The 24,771-nt window shown below is 47.8% G+C and overlaps 1 protein-coding gene across 5 annotated transcripts in view; it reads right to left on the bottom strand.

The window, feature by feature from the left end:
- Rptor (regulatory associated protein of MTOR, complex 1) overlaps positions 1 to 24,771 on the bottom strand; it is a 296,687-nt gene that overhangs the window by 129,484 nt on the left and 142,432 nt on the right. For all 5 annotated transcript variants that reach the window (NM_028898.3, NM_001306081.1, XM_006534363.3 and 2 more), the window contains exon 6: positions 13,694 to 13,869. In NM_028898.3, coding sequence (NP_083174.2) covers positions 13,694 to 13,869 — 176 coding nt within the window. The remainder of the gene's footprint in view (positions 1 to 13,693; positions 13,870 to 24,771) is intronic.

Raw genomic sequence — 24,771 nt, 5'->3', positions numbered from 1 at the left:
CTGCTGGGAAGAGAGCACCATCCTTACAGGGCTGCAGAGAAACTGACTCACCCAAGGGGAAAAATGGACCAGAGACCACTCAGACTCCCAGAGCCAGACCAACATCGGTTCCTTCTAACAGACCACCATCAGTGTCCCTTCACAGGAGAGGTGGACAAGCAAGGAAGGATACACAGCAAGGCAGCATCGTGCAGGGAAGGCTACCTTCCCTGGCCACCAGGGGCAGCCTGAGGAGAGCTCGGCTGCACAATGGAATTCTAAAGGCACAAGTTCCTACCACACAGCAGAACCCAGTTGTCAGAGGCCACAGCACTAAGTGTTCGGTTCCAACTCTGGCCAGTAGTAGTTAGTGGTCTGATCAGTCCTCAGTGTATAGAGGCCCCATTGGCTTACCTTGGAGGGAGGCATAGGCATAAATCAAAATAAAGGGAGGTGCTTTCCAACAAGCTTCCAGGCTAACAACAGGCATGGAAGTAAGAAAGCAAAAGCGACCCATGAAAGGCCTGCCTCTCCATGCACTCACAGAATATACTGCTCCCCACAAGCACACATACTAAAGCCTGGTGCTAGAGATGCAGAAGTCAGACCGGACTGCAGCACCTCTTACCTAAAGTGCCTCCAGCAGTCCCCCTGAGGGGTGCTGGTGACAAACTGTGGTGAAGCTGCAACAGCAGGAGCCATGAATAGGGCCCAGTTTCAGCCAGGTAACCTCATCCCCATACAGCTCAAAATGCCACAGTCTCTGACAGTAGAGATCTGTGACAGATCCTCTGTGCCTGATAACACCATGCTAGAGGGTTCTGCTACTAGGAATGGCGTGTTACCAAGTGCAAAGATGAAATTATTACAGCAGAGTAATGATGATGACCAGTCCTGAAAGTCCAGAGAGTCCTGGGTTCAAATCCCAGCTTTGCCACTGTCCAATTGGAGGACACAGTGGCTAACTTCTCATATCCAGCTGGGTTTTTTTGTTGTTGTTGTTGTTGTTGACTTTTTTGTTTTTTGTTTGTTTTTTCCAGACAGGGTTTCTCTGTGTAGCCCTGGCTGTCCTGGAACTCACTCTGTAGACTAGGCTGGCCTTGAACTCAGAAATCCGCCTGCCTCTGCCTCCCAAGTGCTGAGATTAAAAGTGTGCGCCACCACCGCCTGGCTATATCCAGCTGTTTTAACCCATAAAATGAAGATAACAGATATTTAAAACCAGAATTATATCGATTAAACAAAAGGCCTTAATTTGGTATATAAGGGAAACCCAACACAATTAATTTCTCTCCTGCACTCACTCCTCATCAGTGAAGAGACAGCTAGAAATGAGATGGTGAGTCTTTGGCTGACATTCCGGCCTGGGGGCAATGACGCAGGAGAAGGAAGTGATGCTGAGAGGACTCAGGTGGGAGCTGCATGTCCACCATTGGAGGAGAGCCAAGAGCCCATAGAAGGGTCAGGGCAGGAAGGATGGCTCCAGAGCCAAACAGCGTCACCAGCTAGACCTTGGGGAGATCCAGGACTAGGGCAAGAGGGAGGACTGAAGGCAAGGGTTTATGTTTACTTAAGAATCAGCAGCAGGGGCTGGTAGCTGATCCTGAGCTGAAGTAGCTGAGCGGTAGACTGCACTTCTGCCATGCATGAAGCTCAGGGTTCAAAACATACAGACACACACACTCACGAACACTCACAGACACAGATATATGTGGACACATGTGGACACACAGACAAAGACACATACACACAAACACACATGGATACATACATAAAAACAATCGGTGATAGGTACCAACTTTGGCTCAGGGCTTAGGATCTAGGGACGTACTCTTGAGCAGGCTCCTTAAGGTCCGTAAGTATTGTGAGGTAAATGCTAGAGAGCCCAGGAGCGAGCATCTTGTTCCTACTCTGGCAGTTCTTATGCCAAATGACCAGGAAGAGTCCCAAACAGACCCTCCCGTGAAAGCGACTCCTCACAAGGCAGTCGCAATGTGTGGTCTGCACCACACACCCACCCCTGCTACCTTATGCCAGGGAGATAGCTTTTAATTTACACTTCATTCATTTGCCCTATTTCTCTTTCTCATTGCTTAGCTTCTTTACTCCAGGAGAGTGCATATGGATGAGGGTAACATGCTCCTAATGGAGTGCTTTCCTGCCTTGAACTGTGTGTGATGCCCAAGCAGCCCGTGGTGCTCACTCCTGTGAAGCAGAGGCTAAGATGCTTTTTGCCTCTTCAGCTTTCCCAGCAAGGAGTCTCCTTTGAGCCTGAGGTGGACAGAGGCCCCCTTATCTCAGCTGCTCCGAGCCAACAGCACAGCAGCATGGCTTCTTAAAGAGCCATACAGTGTCTGGCCTCTTCAGTCCCGACATGCTGCTCATGCTCTGGCAGAGCCTACTGCACCAGCCGTGGTTCCCACCGCATGCTTCCCACACTGTGCGAGGAGGGCACTGCTCATCCGCCCTAGACTACATCTCTAGCTTTCAACACTCTAGACTGCAGAGAACATCTGCTAGCACCTGGACCTTGGGCTTCCTGCCTCCAGACTGACAGCAATACATTTCTATTATTGATAAATCAGCTTCTCTTGTATGTAGGGATGGCAGGTGAACATACAGGGGCATACGTGTGATATAATTTAGTCATGCTCAGGGGCTGCACCCTGTTTCTTGGGTTGTGGGGACCATGTCTGCCCTCACTCAAAGGTCCGGCTGCACTAAGTTGTCTCTATCCTCTAAGCTTGACTTCAGGCCCATGGCCAGGATAGGAACATCTACTCAGAACACCCTCCTCCAACTGCCCCTTCTAGGACAAGCTCTCCATCACAGGAAGCCCCAACAGAGAAGACACTGTGCTCTCTCCCTGCTTATTGCCAAAGGACTGATAGAAGCGTGTCCCTCTCCATTAAGTCCCCAATCCCAGCAGACAACCACTTGGACTCATAAATCCTTATCATTTGCATACTCTGCAGGCTACTTGCAACACAGAGACATTACCTCATGGATAATGGAGACAAAGGCTAACAAAAGCAAGGGCTAGTGTGACTGTGGCACTAGCCACATGGTGCATGGAAGTGGCTTTTGAAGCCTATTTAAGCCTGTTCTGTGTCACGAACAGGGGCATCAGTAGTATGAATAGCAAGAAGTCAGGAAAACAGAGGATCATTGTCTGCAGGATACATTCAGAACAAAAACAAAACAAAACAAAAAACAACGGAGCGGTGCTGTGCCACCATCTGCACAGGTCCTATGTGACAGCACAGTCCTGGCATGCCATAGATGTCATCTGAGAGGCACCTCAATGCAGTGTATGTGAAAGGAAATGAGGCAGCTTCTACAGCCACCACCAGAAAAGTACCCCTGACTATTCACTGACACAAGTGTCCATGACTGAATACAGAGCTGCAAACATCAATGTACTTTAATGGAACTCGGCAATATCGCTGATAACAGGTGTCAGCCTAGGCACACTACGTGCACATAAGTCAGACGAGCAGAAGCACATTAAAGATACACACCGGCAGGTAACAGCCCAGGAGCGACTGTTCCCTAAGCATGAGATCATTTAGCTGCTTTGCGGCACAATTTCCAACAAGCACCGGAACTAATTTGAAACAAGGTGATGATGGTTTGTATCCTAAGCAGACAGTAAGTTGTTCTGCCATTGTCTGAAGCCAGACAGGAGGATGGGGGGGGGGTGTGGGGAGGGAGCTGCTCTCCTAGAGTCCCACACAGTCACAGTACAGTGAAAACCCTACTGTGAGCTGAGCTGCACGCAACCACAATCTCTTTTGTACATGCTCCTGTAGATAGAGGAGTGTGTTCTGGCCACATGCTGCCCTTCAGCCATACTCATGCAACCTCAGGTGCTAGGCAGTCGGCACTGACAGGACTCCATTGCACTACACTGCTCACCGAGAATGACCCGCACACTGTGTTCCATTTTAGATTAGCATAGGAGAGGAGTGTGAGCCAAAAGAAAATCACCACAAGTCAGGAGTCAGAAGTCAAAGACACCTGTTCTGTAGATAAAACATTCACTCACTACACATCTCTGGAGAAACAGCACACACTGCAAAGGACACGGGTCCTAAAGCTGCGTCAGCGCAGTCCCTACAGAAGCAGCGGCCTGGAGGCTACTACTGCTGCTTCCACTACTGGGCCCCAAACTGGGCCTTGTGAGAGCTGAGTAGATGTGAAAGACGCTGGGCTTTAAAAATGCTGCTACTTTCCTGTCTACTGTTTCACCTACATGGGTGACCAGAAGAAATGTCCATGTCCTCTCCTGTGTGTACATAGCTCAAAGACACCTCCAGGTCCTACCAGCACACCTGCACTGACTCTCAGTTCTGGACACTGAAAGTCTCAAACCAGAGAGTCCTCTCCAGTGGTCCCGTGAGGTCTGTGACCTGTATGCTGTTTCTTCACTCAGATATATATGCATACATTTACATGACTAGTACTGCACAATATTTGTGTTTAATAAAAAGTAATGCACTATAAATCTAATACTGTTTCTTATTTTTTCACTCAACATTCTACATTTAAAAACACTTAAATCAACTTTAATGAGATACAATTTGCATACGATAAAATAAACCAGTTTGAGACTTCAGTTTGCAGCAGTACTGTTAAGCTTCTGTCGTCCCCACAGTCCACACAGATGACATCCCATTGCCCCTTACTGCATCTGGAGACAATCTTGTGCGTGTGTGTGTGTGTGTGTGTGTGTAGTGTATGAGTGTGTGAGCATGAATGTGCATGTGCACATCTGAGAGTGTGTGTGTGAACACATGCATGCACGCCTGATCCCATCACAGCTGCGGCTGCCTTACCTTTGCGTCCTCTGGTCCCTGGCTAGCCTTCCTGAGTTTAATATAATGGAGACCCACCATCATCCTCACAGCGTGCAGTGGTGCAGCTGCTCTTGGTCCAGCAGCAGCTGTTACCAATAACTTGCTGTAAGGGTGGAAACCCCATTTCATCCAGCCTTCTAGCTCTCCCTGGCTCTCAGAGGAAGAACAGGGTTAACTGTTCCGTAAGGCGTAAGTGAGGTGCAAGGTAGTCTCTGTCTTTGATTTTTTTTTTTTCTTCTCCATATACAGCTTCTACCACCAATTCTTGAAAAACAGTCCTTCCCCATGAAACCATTTAGGCACCTTTGTGCAGTGTGTACACGGCATGACTGTCTTGTGACAATGGCTTTACGCTGAGTCCAAACTGTCCTCACCATGCCCTCTGTGCTTCTATGTAAGGTTTAAAGCCAAGACTTTGACTGGGACAGCAAAGATCAAGTTGGAGAAAATTAACGTTTAAGAATACTGAATTTTGGCTGGATATGGTAAGAACATATCTGCAATCTCTACACTTGGGCACTGAGCACTGCCAGTAACTTAAAGCCTGCCTAACCTCCATGTTAACCTGTCTCACACAAAGGCACACACATAGAGCTGGGTCTTTCCATCTTTACAGAGCCATTTTCTGCCTCATCTTTAATCTCTGTGATAATTCAGATTTGTGAGCTCAGGCCTTGCATGCATTTTATTATATTTGTTATATTTATTCCCAAGTACTTCTGAATCTTAATGGCTACAAGGTAGTAGTTAGAAAAATAAAACAATTCTGATTTCAATTCTCTGAGGTTCCGGTGCCCTGCTGTAGAGGGCAGTCAGTCTCAGGGGCTTCCCTGTCTTCCCCATACTCCCACATATATTACTTTGGCTTCCTGTTTGGCAATATGACTGCCTACTGTTTCTTTGGTTTTTTCTTCCAGCTTTCCACAATGTCTGTCCTTCCAGTGTGGTCTGAATAGGGTGTGATGTGCACCTTTCCTGTTTGGGGGCTCAGCCTGCGCAACCACTAAATCCCAAGCCAGGAATGGTGTTTGCTTCTCTTCCGATAGGAAAGGCTCCGAATGCCCTCTCTGCCATGTCTATGGCTTCTGAGGAGGAGAACAGTGTTGCCAGGGACAGAAATGAACTGGCTTTGGACTTGCAGGCACTCAGGTGACATGTACATCCTGAAACAGTGAGACAAGGGGACTGTGCTGCACCCAGATCTTAATGTCTCTCTTACTGCTTCTCTCCATTTCTTCTGGCTGGTTGGCCAGGCTTCCAGTATTGTAGTAGACTACAGCAATCTGCCTCTTCACCTGCAGATGGAGGCTTTCTCCACTGACCATGGTGTTTGCCTCACATGTTACACAGGCCCCACGCCCTCAATGAAGGTATGGATTAAGCAAGCAGAGGTCTTGGCTCCTTCCAAAGCACCACCGCAATGACAGCAGGAAAACACACCAGCAAAGACACCAGGGAGGGTGTCACCAGTACCAAAGACACCAGGGAGGGTGTCACCGGTACCAAAGACACCAGGGAAGGTGTCACTGGTATCAAAGACACCAGGGAGGGTGTCACCAGTACAAAAGACACCAGGGAGGGTGTCACCGGTACCAAAGACACCAGGGAGGGTGTCACTGGTATCAAAGACACCAGGGAGGGTGTCACCAGTACAAAAGACACCAGGGAGGGTGTCACCAGTACCAAAGACACCAGGGAGGGTGTCACTGGTATCAAAGACACCAGGGAGGGTGTCACTGGTGTCAAAGACACCAGGGAGGGTGTCACCAGTACAAAAGACACCAGGGAGGGTGTCACCAGTACCAAAGACACCAGGGAGGGTGTCACTGGTATCAAAGACACCAGGGAGGGTGTCACCAGTACCCACAGAAGCAGCACAGGTGGAGGTCAGAATGTCAGCTCTGAGTCCGGGCACTAGTTCCTGAATCCTGCCTACGAGTTCCCTTGGGAGCAGCCTGCAGGTAAGAGCTAGTGTTGGCACAGCCTTCACAGGCTTGTGGGAATACTGTGCACACGCTGGGCGTGCAGTTGTGCAACCGATGCTCAGTAAATCACAGCTGTGATTGTTACCCAAATCTTAACTTTTCCTTCAGTTACACTTAAGAAACAGTGGGCCCCGGAGATGACTCAGAGGCTGAGATGCTACAGTGCTACGACACCGTCAGCAGAGCAGAGTCTCAGAGAGCACGAGGTCCAGGAGACAGGCTCCCTCGGGCTGCAAACCCTAACTCGTTACTGTGGAGGCAGCATGGGGTGCTAAGCAGCTCTGCACTCAGAACTTTGGCTGAGATTTTGTTATTGGCTGCACCCTTCCCTGACCTTTTCTCTATCTCCATTTCTCACTAAAGCCTGAGCTGCACTTGCTGCTCATGTGCTTTCAATGAATTCAGCCTGAACATTTGTTACTTCAAGTTGCAGGACATGATGGCACATTGCTGTAGCCCAGCATGCAGGAGGCCAAGGCAAGACTGCAGGTTCCTGAGGTTGGCAACGCTCTGTCTCAATATTAACAACAATAACAAGCTAAATAAAAACCAATCAAACAAAGTATTTCTTCTTTAATCCCCAACCTTTTCTTTCTGGGTCATTTTTACACATTAATTTTTTAAACTAGGGTTTCAGGCATGGGTTGAGAAAGTTAGCACAAGGTATGTCTCTCCCAGCATTCCTCTAAACCCTGCCTTCTCATGACTGAGTTCCATCTACTATGTGTGGTCGGAGATCACAAGACAAAAAGGGAGATCCTCTGGACTTATTATAGATGGCTCCTTTGCAGTATAGACATAGTTTATTTGATAAATGGCCCATACATGCTCAAAAATGTGGATTCTTTGTTGCATGGATGGTTGTGTGTGCGCGGCGATGGACCTGGGTAATTAACCTATTATTAACCCCACCCCTTGGCTGGAACTTTCTCTCAGGAGCATTCTGACCGGGCTCCTGACTCAGCTCCCCCTGCATGAATGACTGTAGGTGGCACCTCTCAGCTTACGACTGTGTCAGGTCATACTGCTGCGGCTGCCGTCCTCCCCTGCCCTCTTGCTCCTTTTCCACAGTAAAGCACTTTGCTTTGCTTGCTCAGTGCCACCCTGGGCTCTGCGTGGACTCTGGCGTCTGCCGCTGTCTTCTCAGCCTTTATGTTTCTGTCTTGCAGCTCATGAGGGCTGCACCTTTATGTCTTCGTCCCATAAGGATCAATTGCCACCCACTCTTGCCACAGCTCACTCTGCCACCTGAGAGCATTTCCTAGACTCTATTCCTCTCTTTTTTTTTCTTTTCTTTTTTTTCTTTTTTTTTTTGTCCTTCCTTCCTCCATCTGTATTCTCAGCTTCATATCACAGAGCTGGACATCTCTAGCATGGTGACATATCTGCTTTCCTTGGGAGAGGTCTTCACCCACCTGTCTTCTTGCCTCTTCCTTTTCTCTACACTGGTAATTCATCTTCCCACTCTCCTAGCTCTGTTTTCTGAGTAACTTTACCCAGAATGCTGCTTTCCCTATCAACCAACCTCATTCTGCGCCACACAGAGAAGCAGTTGAATCAACCAGGGAAAGGAGGGGATGGCTGTAGTCAGTCAGAAAGCCCCCTCAGCCTGCCCTTGCCTATCTCTACTGCCCATGCCTCTATTCTACACTTGCCGCCTCCAAGGTCTCTGTCTGCAGCTTCTCGTAGTGTGGTTTCTAAACTCCAGTGACATTCAGACTCACTGGGGAGTCAGCAGGCAAGGCCACTCTCAATAGTTTACATCTTTTTCTTATGACCAAAATCAGGGTATCCATAGCACGCTGTTCTCTGAGAGTGGTGTGATTTTCATCTTAACTGAATGAAAATGGAGCCTGGGACACAAAGGGTGTAGCTGAGCAGGGGAGAAACATCCTGAGTAGGTACATGGAAAATCGTGCAGTTTGGGATCTGCATGGGACCAGAAGATAGCTGGTTTCAGATGGTGAAGCCAATTCTTCACAGGAAGACCGAAGGTCAGACTCTTCAGCACTAAGATCAAAGGGCACTAGTACAACTCTGTAAGGCAGGTGAGCCAGACAATAGCCTTAGGCAGGTGAGCCAGACAAGAACCTACGTTTGTGCTTCTGGTTTTTGGTTTTGTTTTTCTCTCTTTTTTGAAACAGGGTCTTGTTACATAAAACTAAGCTGGCCTCAAACTCAGCAATTCTTCTGTCTCAGCCTCTGGCATGTAAGAATTTCTCTCTCTCTCTCTCTCTCCCTCCCTCCCCTCTGAATCTTAACAAAAACAGGAGAGTGGTGGTTGATGCCATTACTCTCAGCACTCTGAGAAGCATGCTGATCTCCGTGAGTTGGAGGCCATCCTGGTCCTGGAGTTCAGGGCAGCCAGGGCTATACAGAAAAACCCTCATAAACAAACAAACAAAAAAATCTAAACAAGTGGGTAGGAGAGAAGGCTCCACTATAGAGAGGACACCATGTTTTCCCAGAGGACCCAAGTTCAACCCCAGCACCCATGTCAGGAGGCTCACAACCTCCTGACACTCCAGCTCCAAGGGGATCTCACCAGGGCTTCTGGTACACGCACACATGAGTGCACACACAGGAATGCATACACAAGCATGCACACATACAAAGATGCACTCTATCTTAGTTAATTCTCAATTGCCGTGACCAAAAGACCATAATAAAAGGCAACTTCTTTAATTTGGGGTTCAAGTTTCTGGAGTCCATGACCAGCATTGTGCCCTTCCTCTAGCCTTGAGCAGACTGGCTCAGACCTGGCTTGCCACAGCCGGCTAGCCCACCTACGGTGGAGTCTATTGTCCTGCCACATCTGCAGCTTTCCACCAAGACACTACTACCTGCTAAGAGGCTGAACCTGTTTTCCTGACACTATCAGACTAAGCAAGGAGATCCTGGCGTAGTGGGGGATGGGTTCCCCTCTTTATAAGCTCAGACTCATAAGCAAACATTGGCCTTGATCAGACCTTTGTCTTGGCTTGTTATTTCTCTCGCAGCCTTTCCCATCCAAAACCCCATGTTTCCTTTCAGGAACCCGGGAACCCGTGGCCAATGGAGACTATAAGCCTGGTAGGGAGCATGGTGAAAGCAGGCAGGCTTTGGTGCTGGAGCAGTAGCTGAGAGCTCATATCCTGATCCACAACTGCATGGTCAAGTGAGCTAACTGGGACCGGCCTGAGCTTCTGAAACCAGAGCCCACCCACAGTGATACTTCTCCTCTAACAAGGCCACACCTTCTAATCCTTCCCTAACAGTTCCACCAACTGCAGATGAGCCTGTAGTGGTCGTTCCTAATCAGACATCACAGAACCTAAACAAGATCTTAGCCCTGAAGTGGGGCAGGAGGTCTGTCCTCTAGCAAAGCTGCTGAGCTTCAAAGACTCTGGCTCAATACTATAAATGATAAAACCTTGCATTTACAGAAGCAACTCCTACTGACTCTGAGCCTAGTAGCCTTCCAGAGACAACATCAAGTGTTACCACAGTAGCAGAAAGGAGACACGATAGCAAAGTGCCCCACACCTTCCTTACACAGGATGTTCGCTTGGGGCCATCCTGCTGGGGCCGGGCGGAGGGAGCAGAGCTGCCGCTCCTGCAAACATCTTCAACACTGCACAGTTAGCACTTAATCTCCCAGAGACTCAGTGGCTTAACTGAAAGGGAGGAGTTCCTGACCTCACTCCAACCCAAAATAATGCTGTCATTTTCATTAATAGACAGCAGAACTGTATGCTGCCTGGTGCGACAGACATCAATCTCCTTTACAGCTGGTCTCAAAGCAAACTGAATACCTCTGAGTCAGAGCTTCCAGCAGCACACACATATGCCCATAATAAATTTAAAATGGTATTATGCCACTCAATCAAAGAAATAGAAACAGCTAAAGGAAAACGATATATATTTTGGATGCTTACACTATACTGATATATATGGGAAGCAAGGCAATTACTTACAGAGAATATTACAACTGTTAACTTAAGAATTACTGAAGTCAGTTTTGAAAATAAGAAAGAGGCAAATTTCCTGAGGCAAAAATGAAAAAAAAAAATCTGCACAATGTCTTCTGACAAGTGCTTCTTCATCAAACAAGAGCCATCCACACACGGCCGCAGACACGGCTGACTCTGTATTCACAGAGCTCAGCTGCATCTGGACCGATTGCCAAGCACGGGCATTCTGAAGCAACCTCCCGTATACAATGAAGACAGTAGTTTTCAGTATTATTAAGGAAAGGAGGGAGGGAAAGTCCTGAGCTTTCTTTCCTAGGCCATTCACAGTCCTCAATGTGACTGTCATTTCACAGCCTAATCCTGGTTTCATGTTTCTGCAACAGTAACTGGCACACTACAGCTTAAGATCACACCTGGCCAGTGCTTATTTTTGTAAATAACATTTGTGAAGCCCAGCCACACCCACCTGTCACATCTGGTCCCTGAAACAACAGAGCTGGGATTACTCAGGAACTGACCCTTCTGATACTGTGAGAGCAACTCTGAACTCACCGACCACCATCTTCACAATGCTAGGCCCTAAAGCCCCAGACTAGTTTGTGAACACATGGAGAGTGGGATGGGAGGTGATGGGGGAAAAGCTGACATGTGCTTTGAAGATAAAAATGTTGGTTACTCCCTCCCTCTCATTTTGTACTTTTCATTAATTCTCTGAAAAGATATACTCAGTTTTTATTAAAATGTACGAAACTGACTTTACAATGAAAAAAAAAACCCTAATTCTAAAAACATGGGTAATTACCAAATGAAAAAATATATTCCCTTTTCTATCAGACTCATTGCAGTACCTCCCTGAGATTACAGATCTACCCGCTAGAGCTGAGCTGACAGCATTCGGGCACTAGATGTGAATGAGGACCATTCTCCCCAACTGCGTGCGGCACAATGGTGCTAAAGTCCATGTTATGGAAGTTGTGTCAACTTGGTTTTTACTGTACTTCCTACTAATGCTTAATGCTTACTTAAACTTAATTATGTCCTCAGTCCAAAAAGGATTTCAGGCACCTAAGCAATGACATGCTTTTTGGGTAGAGCAAGCCCATCCTCTGCTTGGCAGCGGGGTGTGGAGTCCTTAGAGCTGCCCAGACCTACAGGCATAAGCCCTGCGCGTGTGGAGTTGGAGATCAGTGCAGGGCAGTGCAGGGCAGGCGCACTGAGGTCTGGCAGAGGCACTAAGGCAGTGTGTTAGGAAGGAAGGCATGGGTGAGTCCAGGCACAGTGTCAGGCTCTGTGGGTGCTTGTGTCTATTTCTGCTCACCCTCCTTACACATCTAATCACCTGCCTAGAGAACTGCATAAGGGAGCTAGTCTGCAGCAGGATATGCAGTGTCACAACAGAGCTGGTGCCCTGGCCCATTCTTTTCAGAAAGCACTCTGAAAAGCTGGGGAGTTCCAAGGCAGAGGTGGAAGTGGTCATGTAGCCAGCTCTGTAGGGTCCACAGTACCCTGACAGCTCTGACACACAGTCACTCAATAGCTTTCTGCTTGTACTACAGATATGATCATGCCTACCGAGGACTGACGGCCACACTCGCTCGTCATTACCTGGATCGTGTTCTTAAATACGATTCTCCAGGAATTGCACACATGCACACTCAGGGCTATCCCTCAGTCCTGGGTGATGAAGTCATCCCGTGACTCTACAGCCTAACAAAGCCCACCCAATGGCCTTGACTCCCTCCCCTGAAGCTCTGCAGCCTGGTGGAGTGGACCGGCTCATTCTTCTGGGTGGTCTGGCAGTGTACGCCAGTCTGGGTACTCTCTGTTCCCCTCAATCCCTGCCATGTAACACTCCACTTCCACTGCCAGCTGCTCCGAGGAACACTTGGAATACCTCTGTTCCCTGAAACACAGCAGCTTCTGGTACCATGAATCTATTCAGTTCTTGGTCATGAATTACCTTCAAGTATACATATTTTCTCTATCTTGCATAAAGAGCCTCTTTTAAAAGGCCACACACCCTCTACTATGCAGGAAGATGAGGTCTCTCTCTCATACCTGCCCGTAATGGTCAGCTTAGCCTCACTCAGGACCAGCTGGAGTAGCATGCACTGCTTCCAGGAAGTGGATCGAGTGTATATGGGAGTGACTGCTAGGCCCACCGCAGTCTGTGTGTACTCACGCCTAAACCTTCCAGTGATCAGACACCAAACTCAGATGGACAATGATAAATCCAAAGGTCTCACTGCTTCACAATCCGAGGTCTACACCTCTCTGAGTTTGGGAAAGGATCTGAAAACTGGCAAGCTGACATGACCCTGGTGGGCATCTCACAAAGGGTACAGTATGTCAGCACAGCTATATAGCTCTCACCCACATCCTCTAGATGGTCGTGAGGCTGCTGCTGCACACAGGCTCTTCGTCAGCATAAAGGCCAAGTGGGTACTAAAGGCTAGCTGAGCACATACCACTACTGAGTATGCCAGCAGCCATGGCACTCTCAAAGGCAGGCTGCGTCTGGCACCCACATACATTCCCTTGGAGTGCTCCCCAGGACTCAGAGAACTGCAGTGCTGAAGGAGTCTCACTGCTAGGAAGGAACTCAGAGAGTACACTTCTAGCAAGAACTATAGTGACTTCTTTCATATTTGCCTTTCTCCTCCCCAATGAAAGGTACTTGCTGGTGAGTCTAAGCACTACCCCTGGCTACTTCTCCTTAGTGAACAAAGATGTGACCTTGGACGCCACAAGCAATAAACTGCATATGACCAGATCCAAGGGAAAGAGCCCCATCCACTCTCAGAATACACACAGACAAACACCTAGGTCCTGTGACATCAAAACACAGGGCACTCTGTTGTGACCAGGATAATGCCTTGGGTCCCTGGGATGGAGACCTGGACTACAGGACACTTACCAGCGCAGAGCAATCTTGATGGGAGTGGTGAGGCAGGATGTGAACAGGTCGGCTGGGAGGTCAGGGATCATGGGCAGCAGCTCGTGTGCCTCACACGCTGCCAACTGGATGCAGTTTTTCATTGAGGGAGGCAAGGGCATCTGGGCAAGTGGATGGTTTGGGTTAATCGCAGCTACCTACAGGAGGACACAGAAGGACAGCGGCTTAGCAGACACTCCCGGAGGGAACACTGGGCATCAAGAACAACAACATGGCACCAGCAAAACTGGTTCTGCCCCAGACAAAGCTTTCTTCTGTTGCCCCCAACACGCATGGTGGTAACAGTACTCACTGCGCCCTGCGCACCCTTTCATGTTAACTTATTTAGGCTAAACATTCAGTCCCTAATCTATCATGACATTATTTTGGGGGGTTTAAAGGCATGGGAAGATGAGCGGATACATATATCATCAGTACTAAAAAGATAGCAGATTCAAGTAGAATTCATGAAGAGTGTGCCTGCTACCATCACAGAGACAAAAGGAAGGATGCAGAGTGTGTGCACAGTAAGGTGCGTTATGTAATGGTTTTACATGTACACCCGATTTCTCTAATCTACAAAAAATGTGTTCTTATTTCATAAAGGAGATAAAGGGGTTTTGACTGATTTAAGCATGGCTTCTCTAAGGCACAGAAGGTACATGTTTGGTACTTTCCTTAGTGAAAATTGGTGGGGCAAAAGCCCTAGGCTAAGACCACTCTCAAACCATTCCTCCACTATTCTTGTAAGTTTTACCTCCATTTTAAAACATCTCCAGCAATTAGAAAACAAGCTTTGAAGACCATGACTGTGAGCTTAGCACTCAAGAGGCTGAGGAGGGGGGAGTGCTTTGGGTTCAATGCAACCATGGACTACAGATGATGCAGCTACCCACCTGCTCTGACTGGTTTTAGAACTTTTTTTGTCCCACTATTTCTTCTAGACCAGTGGTTTTAAACCTTTCTAATGCTGCGACCCTTTGATACACTTCCTCATGTTGTTATAACCATAAAATTCTGTTGCTACTTCGTAAGTGTAATTTTGCTACTCTTACGAATGGTAACATAAACACCTTACATGCAGGATATCCAATACTCGACCCCTAGGGGGGTCGGGACCCATAGGTAGAGAAGCACTGCTCTAGGCAGCCTTGTGTCTAGCCAGGCACCAGTGACACTGAGGTTTGAAGCTGCCTGCTCTGCATCTTTTATGTCTAACCCACACAGCTGTGCTGACTCCTGGACATACAATGTTAACATTTTACTGTCCACAAGACAGCTGTGGCATCTTCAAGTCCTCGAATGGTGGGCTTTAAAGGCATATTTTACCAATAACCCCTTCTGCAGAAATGTTAATCCCAAAGTCAAACTTCAGACACTCATATATACAACTATAAAATGATATAATTCACTTAATAAAAACATCAGTTTTTAGAGAAATAAGTGATAAATTCTATAAAACATAAACTATCCCACGTTAAATACTTAATATTTTGCATTAGTCGGAATCAAGCCCAGGCTATTACACACACGCTGGGCAAGCACTCTCTGGCTAAGCTATACCCTGGCCACATGGGAACTATTTCAAATGCACACTTCAGAGTTCAGCGGCTTGAATAATATCACCAAAGTTTCCTCTTGGCAGAGAGAAGGAGGTCAAGATCACATGTAAAATACTGTTCTGTGTTCTGGCTGTGTAAGCCAAGATAGATAGGCAGAGACAGTTGTGCAAAGAAAACTGGTTTCCAGGTCTCGTGTCGGACCAGGTGAGAGCCCTGGAGCCTGCAGAGGCGTCAGATCACAGCCTCACGGACAGGCATTGGGGAGAAGGGAGAGCTGGCTGCCAACAGCCAGCCTGGTGAAAAGGGGCTCGGGGGAGCAGAGGCAATGACCCCTGCACCTGTGTAGGACCCAGGAGTCAGCAGAGGCAAGGGAAGAGTGCTGAAGTTTGGATCAGAGTCTCTGAGAGTCTGTAAGTAGGAAGGAATGGCCAGTGACCTACAGTCTAAATTCACCTCTCCATTTCTCTTTTCAAAAAGAGCCCTTGCCTTTAATCCCAGCACTCGGGAGGCAGAGGCAGGCGGATTTCTGAGTTCAAGGCCAGCCTGGTCTACAGAGTGAATTCCAGGACAGCCAGGGCTACACAGAGAAACCCTGTCTCGAAAAAACAAAAAACAAAAAACAAAACCAAACAAACAAAGAGCCCTTATGGGGAGCTGCTCTAAGAGCAAAGGAAGGCCTGGATTGGGCACAGGTCAATCACATTTAGGAGCAGACAATAAGTGAGCCTCAGATGCACTCTGTGAACCCACCACCCATGAGCTGCATCTACTATATATGATAGTTCTGCCTCAGGGAAAATTAAACTCAGTGACGCTTTTCTAAAAAAAAAAAAAAAATTGAGGCAAAGGATTTAACCAATGAAGAATTCTTTCAGAACCGCTAATACAGGAATTAAAAAATTGATTTACACATGAGTTTTATCCCATGCATTATTTTAGTTTTAATTTTTGATCTAAGATATTGGCCCTTTAATCAAAATAATCCTTCAGAAGTCAGCGTGCATATGAAGCTCGTTACCAGGCAGCCGGGTCTAGTGTGGGCATCAGGACAAGCACCACAGCTCCTGAAGGAAGGAAGGCTCGCCTCCGCCAGGGCATTTCTCAGCACCAGAACCATCTTTAGATGCAATTCACTGCAACCAGCTCCAGAGAAGACACATGCTCCATCACCAAGACTGTGGCATTGTGGGGTGGGGGTGCTCCAGTTCCTAAGCAAGGCCGGGTACCTCCCAGTCATGTGCCACTCTGAAGGGCACAGTCCGCTTTTCAGGGCAGTACCCACATGTCTTGTTTTTAAATGAGCCACTGAAACAGCACTGTCCTGGCCTTTCACACACACAATGAGGAACAACTTTTAACAAGGTGAGATAGCCCTAAGTTCAGGAGTCTTAAGACGAGGCATTCTGAGCAGTTGTACCTTAAGGCAGCCCTTCTCTGTGGTGAGCTATGCCTCGTCCCATAGGCCGGGTGGAAATCGGAGGGCGGAGCTGGGTGGAGCTCATGCTACTCACCTGTTTCGTTAGTTCAGAGGTCTCCCGGGGCACACTACAAGTTAACACACAAGTCACATAACTGTAGGCACCCAATCATCAATAACAACTTAACCGAGTGGTGGTCTGTATGCTCTGAGACTCTGAAATCTTGGCCAAGGAGCAGAAGCCACTTCTGGTGGACAGCAACTCAGTGATGGTCTCCAACAGGCTCCTAGAGCCTGGGTCAGCCAGTTTCTCGCCATTATTCTGAGCTTATCCCCCAATGAACTGTCCATTATTTTAAAGCCACTTAGCTGCTGACAGTTTCAGCTTCTAAATGCTCTCAAACCATTCTACAACTCAGCGAACACATTAATTAGAAATGATAAGCAAATTCCACTCCAACCATACTTGAAATGAATCAACAACTAAAGAGAAGGAAACACGGGAGGTTCTGCAGCCGTGTGCATAAGAAGACACTAAGGGGCAGCTGAGCACCCATTCCACCATGAGCTTACCAGCTTTTGGAGGACAGCTCAGGGTCACGATCCCCTGAGAAGGAAGGTGTTCAGGTGCCACTGTCCAGCCTTGTCATACTGTACAGTGGCACTCAGTAGACAGTAATTTCTTCTATGTGATACACAGCATAACATCCACAATCATAAATGACTTCTGGTTAGAGCTGGGGGTTCCTGGAGGCCACAACACAGAGCATGTGCCAGAAGGCATGGCCATTGGGACATAACAGCATGCTGATCTGAAGTCTGTTTCTGGTGACTTGTTCTAGGCTGTAGGTCCAGGGGACAGTGGGTGCTGATCACCAGTGCTGACAGCATGCTTGCTGTCTCAGGCTATCCAAAGAGCCTGGCTTCACATCAAGCTCCTCCTTGCCATGTCTTTACATAGACCTTGTCTACACTCTGGGTTTAAGGAGTCATCTTTTTACAACTCACAGCATCTTCACCTGTCCTCTGATGATCTGAGTGAACCCACAGTCACCTCTGAGCACAGTGTGTTACCTTGTATCCTAGAGTAACTTAGGAGGCTTTGCCTTCCCTGTCAGCCAGAGGCCATCTTTCTTTGGCAAGGGGTTATACACTTTGTGAACCAGTAGAGCCTTCATCCTGAGCTTCCCAGCAGAGGATCTTGTGAAGCTCTGGATACTTGCTCCCCGTTGTCGTTGGCAAAACCCTATTGAGTGACAGGAACTCAGGGATGGGGTCACTGAAGGACACATGACAGCTAAAGGTGAGGGAGTGCTCCCCTCACTCCTCAGAGGACAGCCTAACATGGCCAGTCTTGGAGAACACTTACTCGCTCTCTGCTAAGATGAACAAGGACCTGCACAGCAGCGCTGCTGCACACAGAAAGTGCCTGCACGGGTGGCATGCACCAGTGCATTATGGGTGTGCTCTCCATGTGTGTGTAATGTGCACGTGTGTGTACCTGTTCCTCCTATGTGGGTCTGGGCTGTTTTCACTTTCCTCCAGAGGCAGCTTCTCTGTCACCAGATATCTTTCTCTCTCCAGTGGGCTCTTTCCACACTTTTCCCTCACATTTTGGCCACTGTTCCCTCTCACACCAACTTGAGGGCCACCCTCACAAACAACATCTCCATGTTCTTCTCTCTGCTGGCTTATTCCATCAACACAGGCACATGTGGTAAGAATGCACATATAAATAAAGATTTAAAAACCAACAAAGAAATGAGCCCCTTCCCCCCAGTCTACACCTCCCGAAGCTCCCTGCCTTCCTCCACTCCCTGAATATCCTTCATGGACATCGTTGGCCCGCATTTTCCACTCTCAATCTGGCACTGAAGTGGCCCTGCTAACTGCAGGACCCACAGCCTGGGCGGTCTCCTCACCCCTTACCTCCCATGGCCTGTCACAGCGAGCATCAGCAAACCATCCGTATTCTCAGGAAGTGCTCTCCACCGTACTTTGGAATTAGTTTTCTTACCACCCCACCCTTCTACTTCTAGGCTGACATCACAGAGAACCTTACGGTGTCCTGGCCTCACTTTTTCAGCATCGATCACTCGGCAGCTTTGGTCGACTCAAAGATTTTCCTACACTTCCAGAGCCATCTGAGTCTCCTGAGAAAGAGGCTTAGAACTCCATAATCTAATGCAGAACTCTTGCTCACACATCTCCATGCAAACTTCAGCACTATAGTCTACTCCACTCAAAGGATGGCTCTGCCCTTCTCCCTTGCTCAACAAGTTCTCCTCACACCACTTCTTCTCCCTCTATTCACACTGTAGAAGAGACTAGACCTAGAGCCTCCTGCTAACTGGGAAGCACTCTACCACTGAGATATGGCGCCAGCCCTCACCTCTAATTCTCTTTGTTTCTTATCTCTTACACCTAACTCATAAGCAAACTGTGTTTTGCTTCCAGAATCAGAGGTGCACAAAACCACAACTGCTACTACTAAGTCCAAGCACCATCACCTGCAGACATGGCCACCTGGACTGATGTCACTGTCAGCTCTGCTCAGCACCTAGACAGAGCCACACACAGCCACTGGAGTGATATTTTCCTTGTTAGCTAGCACATTTTAGCTGGGTGCCTATCACAGGTCAGGCATTATGTCGGATGGCACACTGCTCTCTGCTCCTAGCCGCCAGTGGTTCCCCAGTGTGCCTCTATGCAGTAACTGTATGTCAAGCAGCAGCAGCCCAGTTGTCTTCCACAGATCAGGTCCCTAGCGAATACTTCCTACCCTGAACACACAATAGCCAAGTTCATCTCTTCTCATAAGTTCACAAGCCAAAAGAGAAAAATCAAAGTGAACCAAAATAAAATAACCATACTGGAGGACATGGATAGTACCTTGTTAAAACCCACAAATTAACATTACTTGACAATTAAAGGAGAAAATAAAGACAGCACATAACAGACGCTGGCTCATTTCCCTGCTGTCTATAAATGATTAGTTATGGTAGCAGAGAGAAAGAACGGAGGACCTGAAGTCTAACTTGCAGGACAGAGACAGGCAGGATGTCAGTGTTACATAGCACCAGACCCACAGATCCCTGGGCTGATCCACGACTGTCACAGGGCAAGTGCCCAGAGGACACAGCCAACAAGAAACCTGCCTTTGAAAGGTAACTTAAGGTTGAATCTGTGGCACTCAGTCAAAGTATTACCACCTGAAACCAGCACCTAGGGAACTGAGGCAGTCGGATTACAATGGGTGAGAGGCCAGCCTGGGCTAAACCATTTGGAAAAGAAAAAGAACCCTCAGGTGACATATGGAATAACAGCCATGAACACGGTGAACTGCCTGGGCTCCAGGCCCCACACTGGCCATGCTGCGGCTTTTTAGCAAAGGAGTCTGACATTTCAAATCATGAACTTCTCAGTCTGTGTAATATATACTTTGAGAACACTGTGATGACCGTGACATCAATTATTTTTGTCCAAATTCCTAGTTACAGTGACCAAGATCTGAGAACATATACTTCAGTTCACAAACAAGATGCCCAAGTGGAAAGCAAAGAAGATAGGTCAACTACACCAAATGATGTTGCAAAAGCTGACAACATCTCTCTCTGCCAGGAGAGAGCTCATGTGCTGCAGGGTTAGACCTCGTGGCAACGTCAGAAAGGAGCACAGCACTCGGGAAGCTGAATGGAAAAAGCCTCCCAATGTGTCAGCAGCCAAGGAGAAAACATCAGAACCGGGGCTAAACTAGCATAAGGCTCTTCCTCCATCACGACAGTGCTTCTCTTTATCCTCAAACTCCAGCCAAGCACACCAAGGACTGCCTGTGTGCTGGCCCTGAACCCACCCTGAAGGTGTTCAGGATGGTGTCCTCCTGGGACAAAGCTGAGTGCAGTGGTCTCTGTAGCTTGCAGTCAGTCCAAGGTGCACATCCTGAACACATTCCTTCCCTGAGTTCTATCCAGATGATGGCAGGAGTCCCTGTCATGGGTTCCTGACATGGCTACGATGTGGCCAAATTTTCAGGAACATCTCCACTGAGGTAGGGAGAGTGGAGTTAGAGGTAAAGACAGCTTATAGCAGGGGCTAAAGAGGAAGAACAAAGACCTGTGCACAAAGCGTGGCTGTTACTCTTGTGAGATAACCTGAGGGCCATTCCCAACTCCAGTCTCCCTTAGTAGCCTAGTCCAAAGCTCCAGAGAAAAGCCTGCAATCATTTTCTAATGCAAGAGGCAGGAGAAAGCACTGCTCCCCCCTCACGCCCCTTCCTCCTGGAGACAAAGAAGAACCGCCTGGAGCTGTGGTGGTCAGGAGTAGAGAGCAGCAACAGAGGGCAGAGAGGAGGAAGTAGCTGCTTCCCGGAGGCAGCGCTCAAGGAGTAAATTATTCGCCTTAGAGATCTTATTAGTGAAAAAGATAAACTGTAATCTGTCTAAAATCCAATTTTGAGTTTTCATTGCATCTGCTTTCCAAATGCAAATGTTTGGGGCCCAAGGACGACTGCTGCCGTGAATCCTCCTGGGCTTGCTTGGCACGGGCCTGGGTTGCTCTTGGAGAAGAGGTGAGTCTAGAACTTAGGAGTGCCTGGAGCCGCAGACAGCTATGGGCAGTTGAAGGCAGCCTGCAGGCAGTCAGCAGCAGGAGGAAGGCTAGTGCAGAGGGAAAGGAAGCTATCTCTAGGAAGAGCAGACTGGAACTCAGTTGGGCCATGCTCAGCTCTGTGCTTGGCAATGTTTGTCATCTTTCAGAATCTCCATACACCAAGCACAGAGACTTGACTACATCTTGGGCAGGGGAAAATTATAAGAAAAATCATGGATGACAGAAATAATAGTTGGGAGACAAGAAGTAAAGGAAAAAGCCAGGTGCTCAGAGCCTTGGTCATGGTCGGTGTGGACCTGCTAAGGATATCATTAATGCAACAAGGCTGCTACTATAATCCTTCCAATGGCTTCTAAGTTACCTCTGTGCACCCACAGATTAGAGCAATTCTCAGGCCTCATCAGAGACAGTACCAGAAATGCACAAGTGATCAAAGTGCAAACAGCAGCCCACGCCAGTGGGGTGCTTGGCTGTAAACGGGGCGTCTACATTACTCCTCCACCACCCAGACCCCGTCCTAGCCACAGGTCAGGGAGGACCAGTGCCCTCATGACCACACAGCAGCAAGACCTGCACAAAATCAAAGCCGTCAACCGTTTAGCATGGAGCAGGCAGGGATGACAAGGTCTTACCCCTAAATGAAGAGGCACTGACAGTCGGTGGCTCCAGGCTGTGAGAGTCCATTTTCTTTAAAAGTACGGCCCCTGGTAGGGATCGTAAGTGTGGCTCCACACTCTGGAGTATTTGAGCAACACAAACTGGATTCAGTGGGATATTTAAGACAACGGAGACGGGAAAGGGACTGCTTGATCTGAGAAAAGTTAGGAGAGGAGCTGGGGTAATGAATATAATAAAAACAAAAAACATTATATGGCATTCACAAAGGATTAATAAAAATTAATATTAAAAAATACAGCAAAGTCACAAAACAGAGAAATCAGATATAGCACTACAACTGAGCAGCAGAGACGAGGGAAGAGGAAGCCAGGACACAGATCCCTCCATTAGCTAAGAGGTTTCTCTTGCACATTCAGATTCAAATGAACATTAATTACAACTACCAGCAATGGGTCTCTTCACTTATCAAGCTTCCATCAGGTTCCTGATTCACTCCTTCCAACCATGTGGGTTCTGGAGCTCAAACACAGGTTGTCAGGTTTGGTAGCAAACCTTTACCCACTGTCTTTGTTGGGGTTTTACTGCTGTGAACAGACACCATGACCAAGGCAAGTCTTATAAAAAAACAACATTTAATTAGGGCTGGCTTACAGGTTCAGAGGTTCAGCCCATTATCATCAAAGTGGGAGCATGGCAGCATCCAGGCTGTCATGGCACAGGCAGAGCTGAGAGTTCTACGTCTTCACCCAAAGGCTGCTAGTGGAAGACTGACTTCCAGGCAACTAGGGTGAGGATCTTAAACCCACACCCACAATGACACACCCATTACGACCAGGTCACACCTATTGCAACAAGGCCACACCTTCAGATGGTGCCACTCCCTGGTCCAAGGATATAAAACCCATCACACCCACTGAGCTACCTGCAAGAACATTTACCTTTTCTTTGCAACAGGGATCTCACTAAGCTCCCAGGCTGGCTCTGAACCCACCATGTAGTCCAGGCAGGTCTTAAACTCGCCATGCCCCTGTAGAGTCCAGTAATCCTTACAGAGAACCCCCACCGGCAACTCTGCTTCTGGTTTGTGTAAGAATAAGAAGCTCGTGCACAGACAACCTAAACAGGTGTTCCAAGAAAGAGACGGGAGCTACAGCCCTCCAGACCAGAGGTGGGGAAGGCGCCTTTCTGACAGTGTCCCTGCCAGGAAGGCGGTGCCGAGGATCACGTTAGTCATCACAAACAACATAGTACTTCAGTCAAAATTAAAACACTTAATTTTAAAAGAACAGTGAAAGCAGAGATACTTGAAGTTTTTCTTTAATCTCCAAATTACAAAATGATATGATATTAAAAAGAAAAAAAACAAACAAACCAACAAAACCCCTAAGTTAGACTCGTGAGTGACAGCTACACATTTCCTGGCTCTGAGGAGGCTCCAATCTTGTGCAGTAGTTCGTGCCTGCTGTTATGAAGCTGCTGTCTCCTTTACCTACAGTGTTACTCTGCGAGAGAAGCACACAGCAACCACACCCCAGGGTCCCAGGCAAGCACTCCACCACCAGAAAATGAAAGCAGATAATCAACCCTTAAAAATTTATGTCACTCATGTGCATGCTTACACTTATTATTTGGGGGCTTGCAGTCCAACCAGCCACTTTCTGCTGTTATATTTAATCATTTTCCCTCTCTCCTGCCCTCCCCCACACACTACAAATCTATTCCCCAATTGGATCTTGGCCGCCACAAGGACAGGCAAGAGGCACAGGGATGTTGTCATCCCCTCCGAGGGAAAAGCAGAACAGCAGTGAAGTGCTTCATTCCAAGCCTGCCATAAACCAATTACTGACAGTTTCCATCAGTTCACACAGTGCACAACGATCTGACTATATTGCCAATTTACAAAGAAACTGGCCGGGGCTGGGTTAGGTTAGGTCTTTACCTATTGAGAACAGATCCCATACCACCTAGCAGACGCCCTCTGTCCTCCAGCCTGCATCTCCTGAGTGCAGTGCTGGGATCATAAGATGTGTGTCCCCAGGGAAGATCAGACTAAGCGGGTAAGCCGGGCAGTTACACAGGAGGGTGAAATGACCGATGAGCACTAATGTCATAGCTGGGAGCCAATTTTATAAAACTCTGTGATTGGGGCTGGAGAGATGGCTCAGTGGTTAAGAGCACCAACTACTCTTCCGAAGGTCATGAGTTCAAATCCCAGCAACCACATGATGGTTCACAACCATCTGTAATGAGACCTGACGCCCTCTTCTGGTGTGTCTGAAGACAGCTACAGTGCACTTACATATAATAAATAAATAAATAAATCTTAAGAAAACAACCCTCTATGATTGATTGTAATTTCCGCTTTTTTAGGCAAGAGACTGAATGAGCAGTGAGCCCTGATGTAAGTGTGCGAGAGAAACACAAGCTCAGTCTGCACTGTAGCCACAGAGAATGAAGAGCTGAGCTTCGTAAGAAACACTTGGTGAAACTCATAAGGCACCGCTCCTTCATGATGAATAAGCCCACTAAGCTGTTTTCCCCTTCTTCTGAAAAACGATTGTATGTAAATCATCTGTTGTACTTAATGAAACGAATAGTGTTTGTGGCTGATTAATCCTTGGTAACACACAGAGAACACACGTGGTCTGAGAGCAGCGCCACAGTGATGGGAAGCAGGCATTTAATAAGATGCTTGAGCTGTAATTGTGCCTCTGCTGGAAAGGGACAGGTCCCTCCCCAGTGCGGTTTAATTAACTAGCCTGATGGCCTGATGGCCTGCTTCCCTCACCTCTCCACAGCTCAGGAACAGGCTGTGAGAGTTGGGCAGGATTCTTTGGTACATTTATTAACATTAT

The sequence above is a fragment of the Mus musculus genome, chromosome 11 (assembly GCF_000001635.26).
Source record: "Mus musculus strain C57BL/6J chromosome 11, GRCm38.p6 C57BL/6J".
Classification (NCBI taxonomy): Eukaryota; Metazoa; Chordata; class Mammalia; order Rodentia; family Muridae; genus Mus; species Mus musculus.
This window is presented reverse-complemented; position numbering and strand designations above follow the sequence as displayed.